This window comes from Accipiter gentilis, chromosome 6, assembly GCF_929443795.1.
Source record: "Accipiter gentilis chromosome 6, bAccGen1.1, whole genome shotgun sequence".
NCBI classification, from domain to species: Eukaryota; Metazoa; Chordata; class Aves; order Accipitriformes; family Accipitridae; genus Astur; species Astur gentilis.
The window spans coordinates 5,065,165-5,085,907 of NC_064885.1; the positions used below are offsets into that span (position 1 = coordinate 5,065,165).

Sequence of the window (20,743 nt, forward strand, 5' to 3'; positions counted from 1 at the left end):
ACTGTCACAAAAGTGTGTATTTCTTGCAAAACCTCCTTGAGGAAATCCCACCCTATTGTAACTATGTAAAGCAAGGCCTTTTCATGGCTTCTCGAGAATGGTGACTGAGAAGAAAATACTTGGTTTCATGTCTCGCTTTGAAACTCAAATACTTGTGGTTTTGAGACAAACTTTACTGCTGTGGCATGATTATCCCGGTTCAAATTTGTTGAAGAACATTACTCTCTTCATAAGATTTGTTTATTCAAAACCAATTTCCGTACTACCAGTTTTTACAAAAGAAGACATGAATTGTCAGTTTCAGGTGTGAAGAAATGCATAGTGAGTTATGTGCATATTACTAAGCGCTACTAAGTTTTACTACCATTTTGTAACTATAGAAAAAAATCCTATAGATGGCTGTCCTTTAAAAACTTAACAAAAAGTAATTCTTGCTCCACTCCTTCAAATGTGGCTGTATAGCAGCTCCAAAATACTTATTTTTTGAGTAAAATATTGTAAAACTCTTAACTTTAGGGTTGAATTACAAAGATTTCCTCCCCCCACCCTGAAAGCATAACGTCTTAAGCCAAATTTATTCATTTTAGCATATTATCTCTCTTGTGGTGAAGGAGAGCACCTAGCTTGAAATTGGAAGCTTTTGTGTCTCAATAGCTTATTCCAGCCATCTTCAAGAATCTTCTCTCTGATAAAATACAGTATTAATTAGATGATTTGTTTCATCAGGAATTTTCCCTCTGTTTTCTACCCCTGAAAATATTTTTCATAATGATGATCTGGCATCTAGAATCCATATGGGCTTTGTTGGGTAGTTTTGAAGTGCTTGATTCTTATGTAGTTCGCTTTTTTCTAATTTTGTTTTCCAGAAACCAGGTGATGAGGAAAAAGCTAATACTATTCTTTAAAAGAAGAAATCACGCAAGAAAACAACGGGTAATATGACCATGTTTTTGTAAAAAGAGCACATGGTTGGTTTTCTGTCTGGATCCTTAACTTGCATTCCCAACTGTCATGTAAATCCTACTGATCATAAAAATAAGATCTTAAGCTAAAATTCAGTTCATTTATTGGAAATTAAAATGCAGGTTTATAACTGTGGCTTGTTGATTATTTGGCTGAAAACCATTTAAAGTACAATAAGGAAAGAGCCTTTTTTTCTTTCCTTTTTTTAAAGTGTATGAATGGAAGAGAAAACTCTCTAAATGTCATGCCTGGCCTCTCTCTGAACTTCTTTTCTTGAATAGTAGCTGTAGTGTCTGAAAGAAAATGGGGCAGATCTCCAATTTTTGAAGTCTGACATAATTTTTAATCAAAATTGTGTATGTTGAATACCAGTATTAATTGACTTAATGCTTTCTCTTGCATGCTGTTGTAGCAAGTGGCATACAAAGTCAAAAGGCTCTTTTTGGCAGTGTCTGAAAGATCATTTTTATTATTAAGAACAGCAGAAGGTTGTGCATCAAATGGGAAGATTCCACCACGAAAATGTAATAAAGTGTTTTTCTTCTTGCCATCCTAGTTGTTTTTTATGTAGGAGCAGCTCCCTACATATTGCTGAGACTAAGGACATTGCAATTGTTCCCCTCATTCTGTGAATTAAAAATTTAAAATAAAATAAAAAAAAGTAAAAAAAATTAAACCAACTGCACTAATTAAAAGCCTGGTACCAGAAGATGTGAGATTTCTGGAAGGCAGTAATAACAGTTACCAAATACCATTGTGATGTGTAAAGCAAAGAAATAGAGTGTAATGTTCAAAATCTACATTTTTATATCCATTTCCTCACCTTCTCTCCACTGAAAATTGGGTATATGTCATATATATAAAATGGAAGCCACTGGAGCAGGGAAGATATGTCTGTTCGTTCCAGGACCTCACCCATGTTATGTGTACCAATCACTTAGTGTATTTTTGGTTAGTTCAAGGTTTACTTTTGGAATTTAACAGGAACAGAAAATCTGTCAACGTTATGATCAGCTGATGGAGGCATGGGAGAAAAAAGTTGACAGGATAGAAAATAATCCACGCAGGAAAGCTAAGGAGAGTAAAACAAGAGAGTACTATGAAAAACAATTTCCAGAAATCCGGAAGCAAAGAGAACAGCAAGAACGATTCCAAAGGTATTACCATGGTTTTGAAATATTCCTACAAAATATCTCTTAGGTCTTAAGTTTTAAAGTTATTTATAATAAAATTAGTTCAGCTTGATGGTTAAGTTTTACGTTCATCACTTCATTCCTTAAAAAAAGAGTATTAGTGTATCATACAGTATTAAGTAAAATGTCTTTTCCTTTGTTCACTGTGTTTCGTTGCATTGAGCTCAAGTTTCACTTTGCATCCTAAGGCTCTTTATGACTGTCCTTCTTGTATATCCACTGTCTTATGTCTGGCCCTTTCCTGTCTCTCCCTATCAGCTTTGTGAGCAGTGCTAGCCTCATCAGTTTGGTGGCCTCTTGGGCTGCTGTAGTGATGTGCAAATTGTTCCTTTCCTATCATCCTTTTTAGATCTGCCATCAAAACCCATGTTTTCCAAAAGAAATACAGAAAAAGGGCTAATTAGCAAAGGCTAGTTAGGTTGTGGTGCTCAGTGGGACTATTGGAGTTAAGCTGCTCAAATGCACAAAGAGGTTTGTGGAGTTGGTCTTAAGATAATTGGAGCATCAGCTTCACGTGAGCCTGTTCGTTTTGAGCCTACACCCCAATTTATACTTAGTATTTTTCTGTCACTGGGTGGCTGTGTTACTCCTATGTTTCATGATCCCTCTATTCATTAGCCTACACACTCAAAAATAGTTTGGCTTCTTTAATTAACAATTTGAGTGATCTTTTGTTATACTTGCCATGTAATTTTATTCCAGACATTTTTGCTTTTTGAAGTATGCAAGCTACGACAATTAAGTCCCTATTATTTAACTTTAATCTATCAGACATTCGTTAAATGGAAACTGTACAAAGAGTCTTAAAAGGAATGAAGTGCAATTCATTTGAGAGTTCGCTTTATCTATGGTTCTGTAGGTAGTGCTTTAAATTAGAATTAGGTCAAGTTTGATTCAGTTGTGTTGAAGTCTGTTTATCTAATGTTTGAAATCATTTTAATACACCTTTGAGAGCTCAAGCCCAATAAAGATGTCATCTCATTATCTCTTCTAACAGTCTGTGTAAATCACCTTATGTCATAAAACATAGGAAAAGCAGATAGTTTGTGATATATCATGAAGGCTGCAAGATTTAGCTTTGTGGAATCGAGAAGAGAGGAAAAGGAAGTAAACTGTTAGAATGGAAACAGAACTCCTATTGATAAGAAGCTTTTACTTTAAGAATATATCACATCTTTAATTGCAAACTACTTGGGAAGGCGCCATGTCTACATTTGATTTATGTTCTCTAATGTAATGGCTAATGGTCTATAGCTGTTTTTGTAATACTATTGTTGTGTAAATACTAAGGGGCTTTTTGTCAGATTTTGTGCAAATTTATTAGTTCAGTGAAATCTTCAAGCAAATGAAGATGTTTTGTCTCTCTATCAGTGACTTTTATCTCTGAAATGCTTTTTGACCCACATCCTGTAATATATTATTATGGTGTTCTTAAGTGTAAAGATCGCTAGCTGGAAAAATTCTTGCAAATTACAGCTCTCCAAAAGTTGAAAATTTTCCTTTGTTGTAATGAATTGCAGTGCTGTATTAGTAACTTGGCCAAATTGATGAAAGGCAAATGTAATGTGCTTTTTTTCTTTTTTTTTTTTTAAAAAAGCTGTCTTTCACAGTCTATCAGTTGTACTAATTAAGGTGATGATTTCTGTGCCACTGATGAACATTTCTCATACTCAGCAGAAGCATATTAATGTATCTAAAACACCTACTTGCAATGGAATCGGTGGTAACACTCCTTTTCTGATGTTGACTCTAGCATGCCCTTCTTGCTGAGCTTTGCAAGTTCACCTGTAAAACTGAGTAGTTGCTTGAAATTGCAGAACATGAACAGAGTCTGTACTCTGAGACTACTTAAGAAAGAACAGCCGTAACTGATTTGGGAGACTGCTAACAGTATTTTAAGGAATTTTGAGGGTTGTCATTGTTGTGTGCAAAATCTGAAAATATAGCTATTTTCCACTTTATCCTTACTAATTCTTTTTTGCCCTAATTCTAGAGTTGGTCAAAGAGGGGCTGGGCTTTCAGCAACTATTGCTAGAAGTGAACATGAGATTTCTGAAATCATTGATGGACTTTCCGAGCAGGAGGTGAGGCTATTGTCTGTACTTTGCTATAGAAGCACAGCAAATGACTCAATATCCCTTTATTGGCAGTGAAAGGTCTCTTTTAGAGGGTTTGTTTTTTTGATAAGAGAAATCTTTGGGGGCTGGTTTGAGAGAATCTGTGTGAAGGTTGGCTTGAAACAGGTCTTACAAATAGTTTTCTTTTTAAGGGTTATGCTTCTTAACTGTATCTGTCCTAGATTTTTCTCCTGTGTCTGTTCATTGCAGGCTTGCTACAACCTAGTTTTTATACAGCTTTAACAAACATGTGAAAACTTTTCCTTTCTAAAACCGTGCACCATTTTAGTTTTTCATCGTTTGCAACGCTACTTTCTTTAGCTGACTGTGTAAATGTTCATTGGGATAGTGACAACTTCTAGAAGAGTTAAGAAGTGGACAAAAAGAAGTTTCAAGCTAATTGTGAATGTATACAGTGGTGGAGCTTTAAAGAGTTGTGTAATTCAAGAACTGTAAATATTAGTAGCAACTTTTTGTATTCTTTACTTTTTCTTTTATTCTTTGCCTGTAGAATAATGAAAAACAAATGCGTCAGCTCTCTGTCATTCCTCCCATGATGTTTGATGCAGAACAAAGACGAGTGAAGTTTATTAATATGAATGGTCTGATGGAGGATCCCATGAAAGTTTATAAAGACAGACAGTTCATGAATGTCTGGACCGACCATGAGAAAGAGATTTTTAAGGAAAAGTAATGGCCTTTCTTATCTTTTATTTTTACGTTGCAAATGACAGTTAAATACCTAACCCCACAGTAAACATCAGTTAATTCGGGAATGCTGAAGCTTTTGTTCAATAATATTTGATAATGTTCTTAGTTGTATGAATGAAACATTGCAAAAATTTTAGACTTCTCCAGTTATTTTTCAACTGAGTAGGCTCACGTGCATTTAGTCCTTAGTTAAGAAATTCTCTTGAAAGTACTTTAGTTCTGTGATAAGATTAAAATGAGAAGGGTAGGTATATGATCTCATTATATTAGCTAATAGCTAATTTCAAGTGCTTAGTTCTAAACTTGCACAATATGAAAACTGGGCTTTTTAGACTAATTTCAGTTGTGTAAATCAAAGGCTTGATGGAACAGATTGTTTGGAAGACTGCTTTTCTTATTTGATCATGAATTATGTTGTTAAACTTAAATAATTTCTGATTTACAAAAGGTTTGTCCAACATCCCAAGAACTTTGGTCTAATTGCTTCCTACCTGGAACGAAAGGTAAGACCTTTTTTAATATAAGTAGAGCCTAGGGTGGGATCCCTAACTTTCCAAATGTAAGTCATTTATCCCAGCATAATTTTCTCTTCCTGGAAAAAATTTTAAGTCCAAAACAAGTTACTGCTTTGACAGGATTTTATAATTCTTGACCAGTAACACAATCAGTGCATGCAAACATCTAACAGAAGTTAGTGAAATGATACTATTGACAACAATAAAAGAAAATGGCACTTCATTTAGTTTTGATCTTATTTTCTTTTTGAAGCAGGTAAGCTTCTTTAACTATCTCACTGCTTAGATAAGGACAGAATTGGCTCTGCTGAGCCGCCATGCTAACTGTAAGAAATCTTGCCACCATCTTTCAAGTCAGTGGGATCCTATTGCTGGCTGAATTAGTCCTTAGAACTGATTTTGCAGAACTGATGTAAGAAGTAATGGAGACTTAGGATTTGTTAGGACTTAAAACAGAATCTGCAATACATATGACTATTATGATAAATAGAAGCTTTCAGACTTGCAAATTGTCTCGTATAGATTAAATCATGCAGACTGAAGTAGCTGAGGGACACTATAAATACATGAGACTTGTGTTTAACTCTATAATTTTATGCATAGTTATATTGTTATATTTGTGTGTGAATTCATTTCCCTGCTGAGCAAACAATTCTAATAGATTTTTATTTTAGTCTAGAGGCTGAATAGTTTTAAGCGTTGAGAGAAATTAAGTACTAAACCTGTATTTTTTATAGGAGTAAAACCTAATTTTTTTTTTTGCTTTTTTACTTTAGAATGTTCCTGACTGTGTATTATATTATTATTTGACCAAGAAAAATGAAAATTATAAAGCCCTTGTGCGAAGGAATTATGGTAAACGCAGAGGAAGAAACCAGGTATCTTAAATTTATTCATCACTTGGATATTGTTATTTTATTGGTTCACGTTTACAACTCTCTTACTATCCGTTATAGCAAGTATATTATATGGATGGGGGAGGGGGGGAGAAAAAATAATTATTTTTCCTTTACTGCTTTTTTGTCCTTTTTAAATTTAAGTAATCCTGACCTCAAGGGTGTTCTTGGTTAGTTTGTGTTTAATTCTGTGGAAGATCATCTTCCTTTGCACATTTGTGACTGTTTTTTTGTAATATGGACAATTCATTTTATTTTAGTACCCTGCCATAGACATTGAAGTTGAATCCATTATTAAATCCTCTGTTGGAGCCAACAGAAATTAGGTTTACCATGTGACTTGCAGTGGAAATTATATAATCACTTCATAATGTCAATGTTTGTCAAAAAGCAGAAATTAATAATGATCTTTATTTAGTGGTCAGGCTCAAAGTCAAACTGGAACTTCATAGCAAGAGGAAAGAGATTAATGTGTGCAAATAAAAAATTCTGCTGATTCAGGAAGTATTCTTTTGGAAGTTTTGGAAGTCTTTGGAGGGGAAAAGAGCAGTATATTATGTACAAAAACCATATAAATACATTTGCTAGGCTACTAGGTTTAATGTGAATATTAGAAAATAAAAAAAATAAAAAAAAAAAAAGAAACTTTGAATTTTATTTTTTCCTTAACGAAAGCAGGAAGAGTGCTGTGTATTCACTGAACATGTTCCCTGTTCTTCCCATTCTGATTTCCCCTTGCATTTATCAGGTATTTAGGAAGTACTGAAAATAGAATGAAAGCTATGTCAGTGACAAGGTTAGGGAAGAAGGTCATATATGAAATAAAGTACATGAACAGAGTACTAGATGTAACAACAAAGCCTGCAGGTATTTTGAGTTTTTATCCTTAAAATGAATTTAACAGCTGGAAACTGATATAGATGTGATGTGCTGAAGAAATACCTAGTGCTTTGTTAGAACTGAAGCTTGGTGGGGGCAGGAGGGGAGGGTCCTCTCAAATTCAGGTTTTTAGAAATCCACAGACCTTAAAATCTGAAGAGTTATGGGTTATTGGATTTAGTCATATCTCAGCAGCAATACTAAAGAGAAAATTGTTGAGACTTTGAGGTATTGTGACTGCACAAATCTGTACTGAACTGCAAAACAGCGAATTAAGTAAATATTACACTTCAGGGTACGTGAATCTTCCTTTCAAATAATGTAAGTTTTCTGAGAGTCCCAGTAAAAGTAAATTTTTATTTTATTTTATTTTAATAAAAGAAAATTGCTGCGAACAGCTTCAGGTGATTAGTTGATCCTGTTCACTAGAAACAGTCATCACGTTGTGCTTCTATGGTGCTGTTGTACTTTAAACCTTTTAAATTATGGTCTGGTGTTCTAAGAGAAGAGATCATATCACAGAAGACTTATTTGTCTATACCCCGCAAATTATGCATTGCTTGGGATAACGTCATTTTCATTATGCACAGGATTTACTTAGAGTGTCTACTCTGACTAATTGTGAACTGCTGTGATGGGAGAAAATACTGGAATTAGCTGTATTTTGCCAGAACTTCTGTTAGACTTTCTAAGCCTAATAATGCTTTTTAATAGGGAAAGTGTATTGTTGTGTGAGTAGTGATGGTGAAAGATTCTGATTAGAGTATGGACGTATGGCAAATGCAAAGAAGATGGAAATAAACAAGATTGTTCAAAATGTAGACAATTGCTGTGGACACTAAACACAGATAATGCTGCTGTTTCAAGTGGCTCAGTTTCATATTCCATTATAAAACGAGATTGGTGTGATCATAGTAAATGTACAGGTGTTGAGCAATATCTTTGCTGTATGCTGTTCTTCTGCAGCTGTTCTAAGAGGTGAGGAGACAGAACTGGCTCAAGCTGTAATGCAATGTAACTGTAAGTTTTGAGGTATTCAGAAGATCATAACTGTATATTTAAATGTCTGTCAACGTTGTTAAACTTTAGAGTATTGGAACTGGTAGAATTCAAAATTTGGATGGATTTCTCAATCCATAAATTGTTTGCTTTCCTTGGATAATGCATATAAACCAGAAAGATTTTAATTACAATCCTGTACCCAAGGGCATAGATTTGTGAACTTGGCTCACTATAAAAGGAAACCCAAGGTGCTCTGCCTGACTTTATAACTGCTCCTGTGAATGCTGATTTATGTGTGAATAACTAAATAGCTGAGTTGGAACACTGAAGCTGCTGTCATTGTTCGTTCAACTCGAATTATTTGCTGTTTAAATTTTAGCAGAGATGTAGGTCTTAAGTGGTAGTAGTTGATCTGCATTAAGTACTACAGCAGATCACTAAACTTTGGGCAACTGCTAGACAGGCTTAATGTGTGCTCTGTAAGGACGCAGATAAGTGTCAGACTTTACAGATCTGAAGAATGTTGAGGTATACTTGCAAACTCAGGGAAATACTCCAAACATCCTAAATGGGAAATTTTACCATTTCTGGAAGTTAAAATTCAAAAGTATTGTAGTTACCGTGTTTAGTAATGCTGTAGGAAGGAATTACATGGTACCAAAACCCATATTTGTGTATCTTAATTTTATTAATGATTAATCAGCAACATTTGTAACAGCTAGTAAAAAAGAACTTGAGAGTGTTGAACTGCCTTGCTTGCCAGAACTTTTATCTTACGGTTGCAGAATGCAGTTCGTCCCCCTTCTCCCTCCTGCGTCCCGGCTTTGTTTGAAGCTGATATTTTTCATATCACTGAGTAGCAACCTGAAACTTCCTTGCTGACTGGCAAACACAAGTCGTGTAAGATTTATGATGTGCTCCAAAATGTGCTCATGCCAATAACAGGTGCTTCAGCTTAAACTCTTAATAGTTCATACAGTTTTGTAAATTAGAAGGCAAGCAAGTGGAATATTGCAGTGGAGAAGATATTAATCATGGTAATGATGTTGAAATCCTTCGGAGAATGTAGTGAGTACAACTTGACTCAAGTTTCAGTGTGGGGACTCTTACTTTAGAGAAGCTGCATGCTAGATTAAGGCGTGTCAAGTTAAGAGATGTAAGTCTTATTAAATTCCGATACTTTTTTGTCTGCAGATAGGTCTAGAAAGGACTTCTTATAAATGCTGCCTAAACCATTCCAGAATGCTCACAGAGGCAACTAAACGAGTGCATCTTAAACCAAATGTGATTTTTTTCAAACGAAGAGCAAGTTTTAAACATAATATCGGAAGAAAGCATGGCTATACGATGCTTTTGCATAGATTATAGAGAATCCCTTAAATAACTCACTGAAACGAGGTTCTCTCTGGGTACAGTTTTTCACTGAAATCTGGTAGCAAAGCGGCAGTCGGTAAGGGGTGCGTTTCTGTGGTCTAGCTGCCCGGTCAGCACAAACGCATGTCTGTGGATCAAGCCGTGTGCCTTTGCAGCAGGTGGTACAGTCCAGTGATCTGACTAGACAGAAATTTGCTGTATGTCTGTGACGGCCAATCAAGCCGAGCTCGGTGGGGATTACCTCTGGTGACTCCGGTGAGATTAGAAGGTTGTATGTGAGATGGGCAACTCTGCTGTAGGCAGCTTAAGTGGCAGAATGACACAATTTCCTGGAATAAACACGTTGCTGGGTCAGGCAGCCTCTGCTGAAGAGCTATGTGATGTCGGTGCTGGTGTGGGTTTTGTCCTTTTGAATCGTACCCTGAGTTAAAGCCCGTCCCCTTGCCTGGATAGTAAAAGTTTTAATCAACAGATGAATGTGCAGGTACGTCGCTGACCGAGGCTTCAACTGTTTTAAGGTTTGTGTTTAACCTGCACTTGACCTATTGGTTATGCATGTTAAATAAATTCACTGTGAAATAGAGAACCCTGTTATTTACAAAGTGTTACGTTAAGTTAGCCAGGCAAAAAGAACAGAGGATTTTCAGCAACTGTTTTGTAAATAGATTATATGTAAAATGCAGATTTATTTATTTATTTATTTATTTTTCTTTTCTTCTGAAGATGCAGTTTTTAACTCCTTGCTTTTGAGGCCAATCTATCTAGCACAATGGAAGTAATTTATCTTAGTATGTCTCTTGACATCTTGGTTGAAGGAAATATTTGCGTAACCAAGTAATGCCAGCATCTTAAATGCTAATACTTTGCAGCAAGATGATAGGGGTTAGTGTTTGGGTTTTCTGCTCCAGTTCACTTTATTAACATGTCAAAAACAAGTCCTTTTTGTGACTATTTCCAGCCTCAGTTTTGTTAGTCAAACAGTGACACCTGCTGCTACACTTACAGGAAGGTTGGTTCCTCTGTGAAAAAGAAAAGCCTATTTTGAGGAATTTTTTGGTGGACTGTAAAATCTGAGATAATGAAATCCTAGAACAGCAACCTTGTAGTTCTCTGCCCTTGTCTTTCCCTGAATTGCCAAGTGTACTTTGGGTATTTGTTTGAAATGTAGCTTTATGTAAGTATTACATTTATTTTGCTCTTTGAAGTTGACTTGCAGAGTCTAATGCCCAGTAAGGGACAAGTCAGTTCTGCACACAGAAAATTTGAGAGGAGAGCATCTGGGTGTTGCAGTTCTTCTGAAGGGGTGACTCAATTGACGATTAATGGAGGTGGTTTGTTTAACCCATTCAAGCCCCCTCAGTGTAAACTCCTGTGAATGGTTCCCTCTCTGTGGCCATATCTGACTCCCTACCCTCTCTTACATTCTGTAGTTTCTTATGAAAACCTATTTAAGGCGTAATTTAAACTGTAATCATGCATTTTAAATGAATTTATGTATTGTCTGAGAGGAGGAAGAGCTCTTTCCTCCTCTTCCTCCTTCTCGCCTTGCCTTTAACTGGAATGCTGCTTACCATAACCTCGACAGCAGCCTCAGGCTTTCTTTTCTCATTCTTGTTGTATGGTGTCTGGTACAGAAAGCTTGGATTTTTCTGTGGCACTCAAAGTATCACCTTGTTACAGATACTGTTCAGTGTGAATGGGCAATATGGATTAAGCTCTAGATGCTTGATGTGGGTTACTACTGACTTTTGAGGTCCATCAGGAGAATTCATTCATTTGCTGTTTGCTTCATGTGAGGGTTCTGGGAATTTGGGGAGTGGGTTACATGGTTTATTTAGTGATAGCCAGCTACCGCTTGGTATTTTAGCCTGGAGAGAAAGGAATTTTCAGGTGGGCTACGGACATAGAAATGCAGCAGTGTTGGAAAGCGAGATGTTGTGTCCATGTGTCCAGATACATGATTGTGGATAGCAAAATGCAGTATTTAGGCTCCTAAATATATTTAGGGAGGTTAACAACACTAAAACTTAGGGAAGTCTTTTCTGTAGCCACATTTGATAGATCTTTCCTAATATTCTTTTTTCTCCTGTATGAGCAGTGTTATTTTTCTAATGCTTTCTTAAAATGTCACAGGATATTTGGCTTGTGTAATGTTAGGCCACCTCTAACAGCAAAGTCAGACAGGGAATGCCAAGGCTACCTTTTGTGTGTGTGTGTGTGATAAGGAATAGCAAAAACAATGCCACAAATTTTTCTTACATCTTTTAGAATTTATTTTTTTTTTTAAGTTTCTTTTTTTTGCAGGGGTGGGGGGAGGGAGGAAGCAGCTCTAAGGGACCATGCTGGTAATTCTATGTGATCACATTAAGTAACAGAAATTTCTTCCATTAATTCCCGTTTGAAGCAGATCGTATGTTCTGGAAAGTTTAAATCAAATTTATGTGCTTTCTAAAATGACATACCCTTGCGCATGGTAGTCATCTGGATTGCTTTGAAAGATAAGGAGCAAGGGTCCCTTAACAGCGAATGTGTAAATAGTATTTTGTGCTGTTTTCCTTAGGATAATAGTGGATAATGGTAATTACTTTGTCGTTAGTCAGTGCTTAAAGTGCTTGTAAAACCATCATCTCGATAAAGACTATAGTTAAAAAAAAAAAAAAGTCTAGGCTATACTTTTCCTTCTGTAAATTTATCGGAAATGTAAGTCTAAAATTCCTCACCCAATTTTTTGAACAATTATATTTCTTAATTAAATGGCAGTTTTGAGAAGGTGGCTTAGAGTTGGTCATAATTTTCTTGCTACAAGATCTTCTGCTTCCAAGTTGTAAGCTATCATGTTTCACTATTTTAAAATGGACAACGTTAAAAATAAAATTTGAGAGGCGCAACACCATTACTACACAAGATGTTGGTCAGAATCTCTCTAAGAACTTTAAAAACATAGTTGTTCATGTTTAGTGTGGCATACAACAGCACATGTATTTGTTAACATGTGTACGTGGGCGTTATCACCACTGTGCTCATGCTGCAAAAGAAGCCTGTACTTCAGTGGAATTTGTAAGACAAAATACCACATCTGAACAGGGCAGCTGACCAGAAGAAACGTAAGAGAAAATAAATTGAGAGGTACTGAGGTTCTACAGCCAGTATATAGAAATTGCACGTTCTGTGGGAAAGGGGGCTTCTGAAGTCTGGGAGATAATGCCTGGAACATCATGTTCATTACGATTTCAGCGTGCAGATAGGTGTAACAGTTTTTGGCAGAAGCATTTTACTGTTATGTTGATCAGCATGTAGTGACTGTAACAATATATTATCATCAAGTGGAAGGTAAGGCAGCATCAGTGTTTGTGCTGCTCTGAGTACAAGTTCCTGCACCTTTGTGTGATCAAGTTGTTATAATATGTAAATCCCATTTCATTTCAGCAACAAATTGCCCGTCCTTCTCAAGAAGAAAAGGTAGAAGAAAAGGTAGAAGAAGAAAAAGCAGAAAAAGCAGAGAAAAAAGAGGAGGAAAAGAAAGATGAGGAGGAAAAGGATGAGAAGGAGGAATCTAAGTAAGTATATCTACTGAAAATGCATTAATTCACCCTAGATTGCAGCTTTTTTGCAAAGATCAGAACAGGATTCACGCTAGCCTGACAGTGAAATCTGGACTGAACACTGTTCCTATTTCGGTTAGGTTTTGTGCATTAAACAATTTTTTTGGACATATGAATTACTCTGTCTTGCTGAACTAATCAGATTGGTGGAAAAAGCCATGGGATTATTTCTTTTTGCACATGTAATAATTTTCATATCTTGTTGGCTTGGGTTTTTTTTCATATGTTCTATCGCAGTGTTTGTATTTTCTTTTGAAGTTGATAATATTGCGTATTTATGTTATTCTCCAGCAACTCTAAGTTGTGGGCAGTAAGTGAATTCTGTTTCACTAAAGGCATCTTTTGAGTTTGTGGAGTTTTTGTGGTGTGGGGTTTGTGTTTTTTTGGTTTGGTGGGTTTTTTTACATTGATGTTCAGGAGTATCTGCCCATAATGGCTATCTGAATGTGACTGAATTGTATTTTAACTACTTCCAGAGAGAATACCAAAGAAAAGGACAAAACTGAAGTTGCACCAGAGGAAACAGAGGAAAGGGAGCAGGCTACTCCTAGGGGCCGAAAAACTGCCAATAGTCAAGGTCGTCGTAAGGGCAGAATCACCAGATCAATGACAAATGAAGCTGCACAAGCAAATGCTGCTGCAGCTGCAGCCACTGAAGAACCACCACCACCTCTTCCACCCCCACCAGAACCTTGTGAGTAGCATTTATAGGACACTCAGGACCCATCTGGTCGTCAGGCTCTTCACTGACATAAGGCTGTTTTCTGTGCATGCAGTGCGTTTTGTATTATTTTTTTTCTATTTACTATGACATCTGTATTCTTAGGCCTGCTTATAACTTTGTGACTGTGTGGTACTGTTAAATTTCATGAGTGTAACTTCATGAATAGTGTATGTGTAATCAGATGACTCTGTTAGAACCCTGTGGGGAAAAAAGGCAGTTCAGCCTTTCTGTAGTAACTACATTTTCTTTGCAGGTTTAATGATGGATCTGTTGAGATTCAAATGCCTTTGACACAGATTGACTTACAGGCTGTAGCTCATAGAGGATATTGTTAAATAAGTAGGCCTGATATTTGAGTACTTTAGGGAGTTTCATAATCTGAAATAGATCCTAGCAAGTTGTTTTTGTTGTTGTTCCAGCATTAAATGGCAAGAGACTTCTTTAAAATAAAATGTTACTTTCTTGGCATGTGGTTAAAAAAGACTATGCTATCTCTGATGGCATTTCTGAAAAGGCTGTGGTGGTGCAGAAATACTAGAATACCTTGTGGCTAGTAAATAATTATCCAGGATGGTGGGGCAGGGTTGTTTTTGGTTGTTTGTGGTTTTTTTTCTTGCAGTGCTCTGCTGTGGCAAGGTTTGTTGCTCCTAGCTTTTCAACTGGGTAGTTACAGGCAGCTGCTATTCTAGAATTTGTAAGAACTCTTTTGTTGCTCAGATATTCTACATATCCTAAAGAACAGAGTAAGTGGGCAAATTAGTTCTCATTTAACTGTAAACATCAGAGACTGTGATAGATATTCTTGCTCAGTTGATATGATGGGTTTGTCAGCAGCTAGACTAAGGCAATAATGGTTTTTGCTTTTGGTTTTTTGTTTTGTTTTGGTTTTTTTTCTTTTTTTAAACCATTTTTTCTGGGTTTTCTGGAAAATTCAAAATAGCTTTTCAGTGAATCAGATACTTTATAGTGTCCTACTTTTATTGTTTGTTAATAGAAGTTGTTGAAGGGTCTATGCTACATACTGTGCATAATGGCGGATGTTATGAAAAGGAAATGGAGGCTGTTGCAGCTTAATGCCATTCAGAAATTCAAACAGAATGATATCAAATCCAGAGAAGTGAATGAAAATTATTTTGTGTGGAATCATGCTTAGTTTTCTGCTTGTTTTTACTTACTGATTTTTTTTGTTTTCTTTTATTTTTTTTCTCTGTTTATGTGGTAGGAGACTCAGTTAATACAAGAAAGTAGATTTCTTGATACCCACTAACCAATAAATAACCATTTCAGTCCTTTCCACAGCAGTCAGTGAAATAAGATGGAACTAGTTTATAGCATGTTGGATTGCTGCTTTTAGTAGTTGATGGTAATTATTGACAGTTTAAATAGAATTTTAGTGATAAATACATCTAAGTTACTTACAAGTCTTCCTTGACAGATAATTAATTACAGTTTTATAGGCAGAATAGTTTTGAACAGTTTGCTCTGCTGAGATTGTGGTGGTTTCTACTATATCTCTAACTTGGTTTAATGGAGATTAACTACTTCTCACTGACAAGAGCAGCTTTCCCAAGTGACTTGAACAAGCCTTAATGTGAATGGATAGTTGACCGTGGGATGCATGATTGGTGCCATAGTAGTGAATCCTGGTCTTTTCTCTTATCAGTGTCTTTGTTTCTCTTTCAGCTTCTGCGGAGCCTGTGGAGACATCCCGCTGGACAGAAGAAGAAATGGAAGTTGCTAAGAAAGGTAAACCTTGTAAAGCTTTTGACTTATTTCTGAGCACTTGTATTTACAAAATTACAATAATTTACTGAATACGAGAGCTGTGATTTTTTTGCAACACTACATTGAATGAATAATTTGAAATTTGATGGATTTTTTTTCTTAAAAAAAAAAAAGCAAACATCTTTAACAGACAATATCAGTTTTTTGAGACTCATGTTGACTTTTTTCATACGGCCTACTTAGAACTGTTGATGTTGTCCTTGGTCCACAGAATTCTGTGAAACAGGTGCGAAGGTGTGTGTGTCATATGGAAATTTTCAAAGTAATGTGTTTACAAGTTACAAAACCCCCTTTTGTATAAGACATTCTTTTCATAGTAAAGCTAATGTAGTTTATAACTTGTCTATTCATTTGGCAGATACTGTTACGTAAATTCTATGCAAAAAATCAGTATGTTAGCAGAGGTGTTACATATTAGCAACAGCAAAGAGTTAAGTTTGAAGGCTTCATAAGCAGAGGTTCAGATTGACACAGCTTTTTTTTGCCCCACAAGTAGTTATCAAATACTTTGTCATAGGGGAGTTCTCTTAAGGACAGCAGTACTTCTCTATCTTACCTTCCCATAGGCATTGTTGTTCCATTTGTTTGGGTTTGGATAGCTGAATTATTTATCATAGTAAATACTGGTTCTTGTATGTTTTAACAGGCCTAGTGGAACATGGACGAAACTGGGCAGCAATTGCCAAAATGGTTGGGACGAAAAGTGAAGCTCAGTGTAAGAACTTCTACTTCAACTATAAAAGGAGACACAATCTGGACAGCCTCCTCCAACAGCACAAACAGAAGGTAAGTGCAGTGGACATTGAATATTTTGCGGGGGAAAACTTGGCATCTTTCTGAAGTAATTCATCACACTTCACTAAGACTCTTTTGCAATCACCACTTGTTTCCTTCTCTACTTGTTTTTGTGTTGTGACATAAATCTCCTAGAAAAGGCAGCTGATGGCTCACTGACCTGTGATACTAATCACTTCTTGCTTTAAAATGCAATAGAAATTTTTCTATCAGGTAGAATGCTTAAGCCTGAAGAATTCTTTAGTGCTCTGAAAACCACGTTCCTCATCAGTACACCAGCAACTATAGAAGTTCAGGTCATCACTGTAGAACAGTTACCTTAAAACACAATAAGCATTAACCTTACAAAATGGAGCAAGAGAATTGGTAGAAGACCAGGAACTGAAAGTTTTGGGGCATCTAAAGCAGAATCCTGAGTGTTGGAATCCTCTAAACTGCAGTGTTATCCTAGTCTTCTCTCACTGAAGTGAAGAGCATCAGTGTCTGTCTTTGCTGCAGTAGTTCTGTTGTCCCCCAAACATATCTTGAGATAGTGGTTTGTTCCCAAACTTATTTTTGGTCACGAGCAGCAAAAGCTGGCCTGAATTTGTAACAATGTGCCCTTGTGAATGAATCTGTGCTAAACGGAGATTCTCTGTCTTTCATTTCAACCTCAGATTGATAAATGAGAATGCATGTAAAAGGAAATAATACTTGCAAATTTTCAGTACAATGTAAATGCCGTGTCTTTATCAGTCTTCACGAAGGCCCCGTGAGGAGCGAGATGTATCACAGTGTGAGAGTGTAGCTTCAACTGTGTCAGCTCAGGAGGATGAAGATATTGAAGCATCTAATGAAGAAGAGAATCCAGAAGACAGTGAAGGTAACATTTCTGGGAAGGAGATTTGAGTGTGCGCAGAAAGGGACCTATGTTTTTTGCCAATTACATGCTCAGAAAGCTGTGTTCTACTTCATAATGCAGTGCTCAAATACTATGTTTCGTTGGATTTTAGCAATTGGAACTCACTGGAGGGGAAAAAGCATTTTTAGTATTGAGCAGCCTTGAGATGTTATTGTTTAGCATTTTAAGATGCTTTGACTATGCTGTCATCTAGAGAGTAAACAGACAGCACCTGATCAAAAAATTTGTGCATTTTGAAACAAGTTGAATCAAAGATATGTAACCTTTGCTAGTTGATAGTCTCAGTAAAGCTTCAGACAGGCAAATTTAAGTGGTGGGGTTTTGGTTTTTTTTTTAAATTTGTTGGTTGCAACTGCTAATAATTATAGGCACTCAACATCAGTCAGTCTTGGCCAGCTTTTTGTGAAGCTATAGGCAATGCAATTCATAAACAATGAATGAGAGAATATGGCTAAGTGTTGGGGATTTTGGGTTTTAGTTGTTGGTGTTTTTTAAGCTGCAGTGTTTATGTGGGTAATTCAGCAAATCGTCCATTTCTATAATAAGTCGAATTTAATTACTTGTTTTACAGATGGGTAGATTAAAATTGATGGATCCTTATTGCATCCATTTGTTTAACAAACATTGGTAAATATTGATGTGCTTCTAAGGAAAGAAGATTCTTATCAGAAGATAAGACTTAGAATATAACATCTGTGCTCTAGGTGTTGCCATAGTTTTTCATAAATTTTTTTATTTATCAAAAAGCTATTTATAATATAATGGAATTAATGAACTAGGCTAAAGAGAGGAGGAAGGTTCTTTACTGCAAAAATCAATACCCTTCTATAATTGGAATCCGGTTGTTGATGCTCTTTACACCTTTCGTAGAGCAAAGACGATATTTTTAAGAAAACAATGGTGATTCACAAAGGAAGTAAACTAGAACTGTTAACTTACAGCAAGAATTGCAAGTCAGCATGTCTATAAAAAGTGACTGATTTTCACGTGTAAAATCAGTCTTTTGCCATTTCTGCCAGCGATGCCTCTCAAACATGTTAATGTAAAACATTAAAGCTGCACCTTAGGTACTGTGACTGTTAACTCTCATCTTGCAATAAAGCTGCATCATATGTGGAAGTACCAAATCCCTGACATATGCACAAGAGTTTACGTGGCTGGCTCTTTGTAAAGATCAGAGCTAGCTAAGTCATAATATTTCTGTAATTCCAATCTCCCTCCTTAACCTGTATCTGGTGATTTTTGATTATTCTCCCTTTGTGAGTCAATTTTCTAGGGCAATTGTCATGTTGTGTTTTGGAACAGTAGACATATATTTGATTATTCTAAAGAAACAGTTCATCAAAGTCCAGTTAGATTTCGTTAACGTTGAACCTTTATGCCAAAACTTTTTTTTCCCCAGGTGCTGAAAATAGTTCTGATACGGAAAGTGCTCCATCTCCAACTCCAGCAGAACCTGCTAAACCAAGTGAAGAAGCTCCATCTGAGAGTGCTTCTTCAAAAGTAACCACTGAGACGACGGCAGAACAAGAATCTACCATTAAACCTGCAACCAGCACATCTCCCTCCTTAACAGCCCAAAGTGTATCAACAGCTGAAACTCAGAACCCTGAGCCACAGGTTAAGGAAGAAATAAATAATGAGGCAGAAGAACCTATGGAAGTTGACAGTAGAAGCCATCCAGTTGAAGCTAAGCCTGTGATTACTCTTCCAGTGCATACCAAAGTAGAACCTGTAGAGACTGAAATGAGGCTACCAGAGAATATTCAAGTGAAAATAGAGAGTGATACCAAAGAGAGAGAGATGGAGAAACCCAAGGAAAAGTCAGAACCAGAGGAAATGGACTATAGTCTGTCACAACAAGTTAATGCAGCAAGACAAGAATCCCATTCAGATAATGATTCGAGTGCCACCTGTAGTGCTGATGAGGAAGTTGATGGAGAACCTGACAGGCAAGGGTGAGTTTAATTGTTTAGCATTCAAATATTGCCATCTTTAAGCAGTTCTTTAAAAAGTGGTTTTACTTAACAGTGATCCAAAAACTGTCATCAGTAGCAACATTTTTGTTGCGAGTTTCTACTAGGGAAAGAATTTCTGAAGAGTCTTTGCTGGAAATGCAACAGAGGGAAATGTTGATTTAAAATTTTGATGAAAAGCCAAAAGAAGGGTCTTCTAAGGCAGATTAAGGCAAAAATCTTGGTGATAGACTGACTAGGTGGGTAGCAAACTAGCACAACTACCTGGAAAGCTAGAGAATGAGGGAAATCAAGCCATTTGGGATGTGTTCAGAGAATGGGGATTGTGTTAAATAATTATCTGTAAAGGACAGCAGCTTACGGAAACAATGAAAATTTGCCAAAGCAAGAAAAGACATTCAAGATGCTCCTGGCATGAGTTTCCATAAGTAGCTCTGTGGTACTTCTGATGGGGAGGGGAAGATCTTGCTGCTGCAGGATTTTCTGATACACAGCTATTTAAAAATCAGCGACCAACTAAAAAAATTAAGTAATGTGGGGAATTTTGTAAATTTCCCTATCTATCCACCAAGAAACTCAGTAGTGATTGTGTAACTGGATCTGTACTGAAGTTCTTTGCTTTGGTTTGGTTTTGTTAGTTTGTTGCTTTTACACAATACTTAAGAACAAATCTACACATTCAGAAGTAGGTTTGGAATGTTTTTTTTTTATAGTGTGATTGGTTAGTGTGGGATAGTACATGGGCTCTCCATTCCCTTTAGCAAAAAACTGTTTGAATGTAGATCCAAAAATTTGGAGATGGAGTTGTTTTAATTGATTCTTGCTCTCACAAACTTGGTTTAGCAGAATCCATCCAAAACTCGTTGAATTTGACAGGGAAAACAGCCTGAATATATCTTTTAGAAGGAGATTAAACTTGCTTTTAAAAAAAATAAAATCTAGGGGCATAAAATATTGATATTTTAGTTACCTTTTAACATTCCATGTTTATTTGCTAGTATAACCTCTTGAGTCCTGTACCCAATTACTGCCATTGAACCATGTTATATCAGTCAGTAGAACTGAATCTCTTGAAGGCTATTAATAATAGAGTAGTGGAAGTATTTCTCACTCTTATCAGTCAGTGTCTGTAAATTAATGGTCAAGCGTCCTGAGAAATGAATGACCTCTTTCTCCATAGCGTACGATGTCTTCATGCAAACATCCTAGTTCCTGGGAACTTGGCCCTAAACACTGTGGGTAACCCACCTGAGTATATAGGGCTTTAAATGGACAATGCTGCATGTCTTTGGAACTACTTATCTTTTGGG

The 20,743-nt window shown here is 36.4% G+C and overlaps 1 protein-coding gene across 4 annotated transcripts in view; it reads left to right on the forward strand.

The window, feature by feature from the left end:
- Positions 1–20,743, forward strand: part of NCOR1 (nuclear receptor corepressor 1) — a 74,558-nt gene that overhangs the window by 26,923 nt on the left and 26,892 nt on the right. For all 4 annotated transcript variants that reach the window (XM_049803912.1, XM_049803911.1, XM_049803914.1 and 1 more), the window contains exons 9-20: positions 867–933; positions 1,948–2,120; positions 4,150–4,240; positions 4,785–4,963; positions 5,433–5,487; positions 6,276–6,377; positions 13,077–13,207; positions 13,729–13,946; positions 15,660–15,722; positions 16,408–16,547; positions 17,292–17,418; positions 18,860–19,415. In XM_049803912.1, coding sequence (XP_049659869.1) covers positions 867–933; positions 1,948–2,120; positions 4,150–4,240; positions 4,785–4,963; positions 5,433–5,487; positions 6,276–6,377; positions 13,077–13,207; positions 13,729–13,946; positions 15,660–15,722; positions 16,408–16,547; positions 17,292–17,418; positions 18,860–19,415 — 1,902 coding nt within the window. The remainder of the gene's footprint in view (positions 1–866; positions 934–1,947; positions 2,121–4,149; positions 4,241–4,784; positions 4,964–5,432; positions 5,488–6,275; positions 6,378–13,076; positions 13,208–13,728; positions 13,947–15,659; positions 15,723–16,407; positions 16,548–17,291; positions 17,419–18,859; positions 19,416–20,743) is intronic.